Source organism: Aptenodytes forsteri, unplaced genomic scaffold (genome assembly GCF_000699145.1).
Source record: "Aptenodytes forsteri isolate BGI_AS27 unplaced genomic scaffold, ASM69914v1 Scaffold153, whole genome shotgun sequence".
NCBI lineage: Eukaryota > Metazoa > Chordata > Aves > Sphenisciformes > Spheniscidae > Aptenodytes > Aptenodytes forsteri.
This window is the reverse complement of record NW_008796178.1, coordinates 1,327,904-1,335,265: the sequence shown is the minus strand read 5'-3', so window position 1 is coordinate 1,335,265 and position 7,362 is coordinate 1,327,904. Positions and strand designations below refer to the sequence as shown.

Below are 7,362 nucleotides of genomic sequence, written 5' to 3'. Positions count from 1 at the left end.
AGAGCCCGGGCGGGAAATACAGCAGGCACCGGGCTGGTGGGCGTCTGTCCCCCTCTGCTCTGGGCTCCCCTGGGGCGGTGACTCAGTGTTCTGCCATTAAGGAGCCATGATGCAGAGTTCACGTACTGTAATGAAACGGTGCGGGCTGCAGCGGTGCGCCAGCCGAGTGAGTGCATCCGACGCACAGGAACACATCAGAAGCGAGACAACGCGCTCCCTCTGAAATTGTGTGGTAATTTATGATCCAAACCGTAACAAATTGCTGCTCCTGGGCAGTACGGCGCAACTTGTATGTGGAAAATTACAGGTGCCCAGTGAGTTCATCATGCTGTCACTGTTCTTTTTCCAGATGGACCAGGAAGGGACGCCTCAGTCCTAGCCAGAGGCAGCAGCATTAGCTATGCGTTACGCTGTTGGCAACAGCGGGAGAGCGCTATCCCCCAGCCTTGTGGAAGCTGATACACACACTTCTGGGATCTTACAAATGTGCATTTAGTCCAAAGTGCTTTCAGAGTGTTCAGTGAGTAAGCTTGAAGATTACCACCAGTTCTGTCAATGACTTTAAAAGCCACGGAGATCCATTTGGCTAAATGAGCTAGTTGAATCCCGCATGCTTTACTCACATTAAACTTCTTATTTTGTTCATTCTGGAATGCCACTGTCTTCCTGAAAAAGCCTTTGCTTCTTGGGAACTCTGTTTTTGCTTTGCCTGCACGTGCTCCTCTCAGAAATTCAGCTGTCAGGTTTTTGCAGGATCTCAGCTCTGGCCCCTTCACCCCACACAGGCAACAGGGACCTCCCTACAGCCAGAAGATGCAACAAACAAGGGCAGAAACATTGCCTGTATGCTGGCAAGGAAACTCATAGAACCTCTTGTTTCCTCAGGCTCCCTGCAAGAAAAGATGGTCCTTTCCATGACACAGTCCTATTTGCTGGCTCTTTAAAAGAGCAATAAAGTGACCGCATGATTTATTAGCTGGTACAAACACATTTGAAAACATCTGCTTCCAAAACTATTCCCAGGGTCACACCACCACCAGGATTGACAACCGTTTGGCCTGGGCAAGACTAAAACAAGATACGGTGCCAGTGAGATGATGTTCTTCTGGGAGACCTCCGTGAAGTGTCAGGTCCTCAAATACAAAGCCTATTTCCTGTAGTTTAGTATCTGCTCTAAAGAGAAAGATTTTAATGCATGACATCAGTAACATTCTTGCCCTCTGAGCATTCCTTACTCAATCAGATCTTTCTAAAGAAAGCTCACTTGACAGAATGAAATGGCATCTCATATAATTTTTGGATCAATGTAGGAAAATGAGGTCCATGGGAAGGGCTTACCTCCAACCTCAGAGCTTCCTTGGTGCATTCCTTCCTAGGAATATCCTGGGACTATTTAAAGCTGCTTAAGAAATCCACCTCACTCCCACAGGGATGGTTACCACCTTTAGCATACACTGGAATTGCTTTAATGAAATATGGCTACATCAGAGCACAGCATGAAGAAAAGCAGAGCAGAGAAAGTATCAGTTGCTGATTTCCAGGAAAGCCTAGGTAGCTATACACTCCTTGGTACATTCCTGTGCTAAACACTATAGAAGCTCTGCAGTCATAGCCAAAATTGTCTCTTTTCTGAACAGGCTTTACCTCCTGTTTGTATGACTTATAGTTAAAGATCCATTTCTTTCTAGACTATATAGCCAGAAAGCAGGGTAAAGAGGATTTGAGGTATTGATTTCAAATGTATGCAAAAGCATTTCCTTGTCAGTGATGGAGTAAAATGACATGGTCTTCTTTTGTAGCTCCATGACAGACTCATGCACTCCAGTGGGAAGGTGAAGGTACTTGGCGACCTACAAGATGGATCTTATTCCTAACCACAATCTTATAAAAAAAATTACCCTTTTGCCGATAATAAATGGGATGCTTACCTTAATAAAACTTACATAGTCGTCTGTTCACTGGGACATGTTCTTGCATATTTTATCAGCAAAAACATTTGTTTTGTGTTTTAAGCTACAGCTGTAGTACTGTGTGTTGACTGTAAAAATATTTCTGTAAAAGTGATGCAGAATTCAGACAACAAATGGAGCCATTACGGCTTAACACAGTAAAGATCAGTAAGGTGTGATAACTGTCCATACATCAACTCGGACTCTGCAGCCAGCACAAGCTACAGCACAGCTTATATACCTCCATGAAACAGGTTTCTTATCCTTTTTATCTTGCATATGCAGTCAGGTGTAGTATTGCATTATGCTGCAGTAACTGATTAAATCACGGTAACTTCATTGTGTTTCTATGCTTCAGGTAAACAGCCAGATCTCCTGCCGATGTTTAAAAGCCGTTTTCTTCAGCAAATCCACAGTCTCATAATCACTTGAATATTGTTATTGAAGAGTCACGCTGGCTTGCATACTTACACTGAGAAAACTGGCTTGAAATGATTGGTTCTGGGTTTTTAGCTGCAGACTCTGGAGATATTGAGCAGACACTTGTCTCCTGATACAAGTCTGGAGGTTGCACTAAATATGAAAAAATTGAAGTGTTAAGGCACTTCTTCAAAATGTAAATAGGAATTATTTATGCTTCTAAAGGAAAACATACATAAAATAAACCTAGCTAATGGTTAAAGTACAAACAGTTGCTTTTTTGATTGTATAAATTATCAAAGAATGTGTAGGCAAACATTTTTACCCAAAATTAACAAAACACTGTATGCTGCTGCCCCAAGTGTGGTCAGAATGGAGCAGTCAGAAAAGTTAGATGGGTAAAGCAGTTGGATCTTTCTATGCAGATAAGCCAGTTTCTGTCATAAAAGTGTTTACAGTGTTCATTTTTTTCTGAGTATCGTGTTTCTTGTGTTAATTGCACGTGCATTTTGTAAGCACAACGTAATTTTTTACTCTAATTGCTGACCAAAAAGCCTGACATTCAGCCCTACAGCGTTAAGGTCTGTTTCTAATTTTCTATGACATTGTAGTGCATATTTACAAGACTCATTTGCAGACACTTTCTGGTATAGTTACATAATACATTGGCTTCAACATGAAAGCCATCCTTAAAAGTTCCTGCCCCACACCTCTGCCCACTGATTCCTTGGTTTTGCTAGTAAAAATGATCGTGGAGCAAAGCTGTAAACTCAGTTGCTGAAATGATCGAGATAAGAAAAACCCTGAGGTAAAACTATGAATAAGTACCTGGAGTTTTTGAGAACCAGGGCTTGAAAAAGGCGGGTAGTGTTGGAAAGGGTGGGAAGGGGAGGATTGCCCCTCAGCCGCAGTGTGGCTTTAGGTCAGTCTTAAGTTGCTCTCAGAAACACTCAGTGGTCTTTCTACAGCAGAGAGACGGTGCTGGGAGGAGGAGAACTCCATGGCAAAGGCCATACCAGATCTAAAGCTTTGCTTAGACACAGCTTTTGGTGGGAGGTAATTTTATGTCTGCTCTTAGCAAAGACTTTGCTGTTACATTACTCTATATTTAGAAAAACATATTTAAATGGATTATGTTTCATTCTCCGTTACTGATCTGCATGTCAGTCAGTTCTCTTCTTTTGGGCTCCCATGAAGAAGTATAAAGTAATCATGTTGTCTCTAAAACTGCAGGGGGTTTTATAATAAGCACACACATGCACACCTGTTTTCTCTGAAGTTTTTAGTTTGTTTTCCAAAGTTACAGACCTACCTGTTTGTAAGAATAGTTCTTTCATACAAATCTTTAGTGTGGGGTCAAAGTAGTGTCAAATTACAGCAGTCCAATCCCCCATGCAAGGGACTGAGTTGAGGGAGGTCACATGCAGGACCCTGCTAGATCCAGTCCCTCAAAAAAAAAAGTGTCCTGGTTTTGGCTGGGATAGAGTTAGTTTTCCTCCTAGTAGCTGGTACAGTGCTGTGTTTTGGATTTAGCTGAGAATAATGTTGATAACACACTGATGTTTTCGTTGTTGCTGAGCAGTGCTTACACTAGTCAAGGACTTTTCAGCTTCCCGTGCTCTGCCAGCGAGGAGGTGCACAAGAAGCTGGGAGGGGGCAGAGCCAGGATGCGTGGGGGGCAGTGATCGCTGCTCAGGGACTAGCTGTTGGTTGGCAGGTAGTGAGTGGTTGCATCACTTATTCTTCCTGGGTTTTGTTCCTTTCTTTCTCTCTCTTCTTGTTTTCCTTTTCATTACAATTTTTTATTATTATTTTATTTCAATTATTAAACTTCTCTTATTTCAACCCATGAGGTTTTTTTTTTTCACTTTTACTGTTCCAATTCTCTCCCCCCATCCACCCCTGGGGGGGGGAGGGTGAGCAAGCGGCTGTGTGGTGCTCAGTTGCCGACTGGGGTTAAACCACGACAAAGAGATTTCAAAATAAGAAAAACTCACCTGGTGGGAACTGCTGAGCTTATTTCTCCAGAAGTAAAATTTCCAACTTTCTGTTAAGATCTCCTACAGCACTTTTGACAACATTAAGCTTCTCATCAAGTGTAATTTTATTCATTGTTGAAGGTGAGCCTTTGTACCTATGTCTCTCAGGTAAGTTACTCTAATAATGACATAAAAGAATCAAGGGGAAGATGTAAACAATAGCGGTTATTGCATCTAGCATATCAGATTATATTATAGAGCCAGAGTGGGAAAACAGCAGTGATCTCTCTAAAATCTTATTCTTTGTATTGAGAGCTTCCTTTGTAGGAGAGTTATCTGAGAGAACTAACCTGAAATCTTACAGAAATTATGAAAGGATAGTTTATTCATAATAAAAAATAAAATAATTTGTTTTCCTTGAGAAAACTAAGAATGGGACTAATTTTTCTTACATGTATTACAATTTCCTTAAGTGTATATATGTATATGCAAACTTTCTCTTTTTAAACTTTCTTCTTGTTCTAGAACCCAAACCAAAAGTTTTAAAATGTGTTAGTATGAGATCTAGCATAAAATACCCACGAAAGGGTAAGCCTCATTTGCCTAAATTTAGAAATTGTGGAAATCTACATTTGAGCTTGTTCTCTTAGTCTGCCTTTATAGTCTGTGGAAAGAAACAGGCATTTTGAAGGCTTGATTAATCTCATTTGCAGGTAGGTGTCTCAAGTAGGCCAGATGACTCACGATGTAAAGGTACCCATTTCTCTTCATTGCCTGTAACGGGACTCTGGATCAGATATAAATACATAGTTACAGGAGGTGAATTCCAGTGTAGGCCCCTGTGCCTTGGCCCTGGAAGTCTACTTCTGTCTCCTGGCACCGTCACACCCAGCGAGCCCCACTCCAGATTCCTGCTAGCTAATTTGCATCACTGGAATTGTTGTTTTCAACATCAAAACGGGCTCTGCAGAATTTAAAGTGCTTTAACTGCCTCTTTTGAGAGCCCTTGACATATTTTCCCCAAGAAAGTTTTTAGAAAGTACTTAATAACTTTGTGAGTTCTTTAACTTGCATACATATGTGTATATACATATTCTGGAAAAGAAAAAGATAATAAAGGATCTTATCTTAACCTCAGATTTGACTCAGGACTGGATTTAAGCAATGCAGTCCCCACTTCACTCCAGCTCACCAACATCCTTGGAACAAATCTAGTTCTGAATTGCATCCCCAGCCTATGCCTTTTTTAGTACTTTTCCCCTCTGAATTTCTCACTCCGAACTTTCCCCGGTAACAGCAATGTCTGTGGATTGGTATCATTGTCTTTAGTGAGAATAGTGCAGTGAGGACCTGAAAGTGCTCTGTACATCTTCAGCTATCCAACACATTTAGCTTAAGAGCTTCTACTCATATTCTGCCACTTCATTTCATCACTTACCGTTTGGGCTTTGATGTCTGTGAACTTGTTCACTTCAACACAGAGCTGGTGAATAGTCTCTTCAATTTTCTGTTGAGCTGCTTTTTGCTCTTGTTCAATGAACATCAGTGTGTTTCTCTCCTGTTTTTCAACATATTCCTTCATGCAACAGAAATCTTAGTAATCTGGCTTTTGATCTGAGATGCATATTCCTGAAAGGCAGAAAACATGGACTTCATTGTGTTGTTAGAAAAGATGTGTGGAATATGAGACGCTACTGCCCCATCTAACGTGCTCTTTGACTGACCCCTGCAGACCAGTAACAGCTACCTTTATTCAAAGGAATAAAATATATTTGACACTATCCTGCATTACCTGCAATGAGATTTTGGGCATGTTAAGGATCTTGACTATTTTATGGCCAGCAGTCTTGGCCTGACAACTTAGAAAGATCAGTATTCCCTCTTTATGATTTGCATTTTGCATCTAAGAGTTCCAGAAACATTCAGGCTACTCCTGGGGTAGGCAGAACAAGGCAACAATGCACAACTCCAGTGGCTTTTGTGCCAGCCAAGACAGGAGTTAGTACAGCTGGTGCCATAGCTCATTCTCATTGATAAAAACAGAGTTGTGACAGCAAGAGAAGGAAACAAAAAGGCAAATTCCTGCTCTGGGCTGGAAGGCTATGCTGGAGCCATGGCTAATCATGTCTCCAGGTGGCAGTGGAAACAGAAGCTAACTGCAGGTAGTGAATGCACAATGTGTACCTTTGCTTTACTGAGATCTTTCCTCAAGAGGCGGACGGTCTCTGCAGTCATTTCTAGTTGCTTGGAGATGTCCTATATCTCTTCCTCCTTCAAAGCGACACATTGGACTATTTATCTATATAACCCTCAAAGAAAGCATGACTAGGTTAAGCAGCAGAATAATAAAAACCCCTAAATCATTGACATTAGTTAAGCACTGGACTGGTTGAGGAGGGGTCTGGAAGACACAATTAATTCTGAGTGGGAAAAGTCACAATGAAGTCAACATGCAACAGTCATCAATTACATGTTCAAATGTAATTGTGAGCTTAAGCTCGACTGCAGAGACTGAAGAAGATTTTTTAGATACATACGTGCTAAAATAACAAAGGTCAATAAATTTTTCTCATCTCCTCCAAGTTTGGGAGTTACTTTAAGCAGAGATCTAGATCACAAACCAGTTCCATTTTGTGCCATTCAGCTGGGTGGAGCTGTAGCACTGTATAATAATGTTATGTGTCCTATATTGGTGCAATAAATAACACCCAGCACAAAGAACAGTTAGTTATTACTATCGTACATCAGCTGAATACATACAGCTATTAGTTCTCCTAATTTAGCTATGCAGTCCTCAATGTATCAGACACCATCAATGAACCCCAAACACTGCTTTAGCCAAATCTATCTGCTCAACATACATGATATTGCTATGACAGTGCTAATATTAGCACGTGAAATGCAAAGGGGGGGGGGCGAAAAGAAAGATGAAGTTAACTCAATCCTAGCCACGTCCCCATGTTCATGACCCTGGTGAAGTATTTAGAATTGTGGCCAGAGTTGTCCTGGGGGGG

The 7,362-nt window shown here is 41.3% G+C and overlaps 1 protein-coding gene across 1 annotated transcript in view; it reads right to left on the bottom strand.

Annotated features, from left to right (window-relative positions):
• Nucleotides 1-1,803: 1,803 nt before the first annotated feature.
• Nucleotides 1,804-7,362, bottom strand: part of LOC103905920 (tripartite motif-containing protein 7-like) — a 6,486-nt gene continuing 927 nt past the window's right edge. The window contains 5 exon segments of the mRNA XM_009287725.2: nucleotides 1,804-2,522; nucleotides 4,367-4,526; nucleotides 5,787-5,944; nucleotides 5,947-5,977; nucleotides 6,533-6,619. Coding sequence (XP_009286000.1) covers nucleotides 2,374-2,522; nucleotides 4,367-4,526; nucleotides 5,787-5,944; nucleotides 5,947-5,977; nucleotides 6,533-6,619 — 585 coding nt within the window. The 3' untranslated portion in view covers nucleotides 1,804-2,373.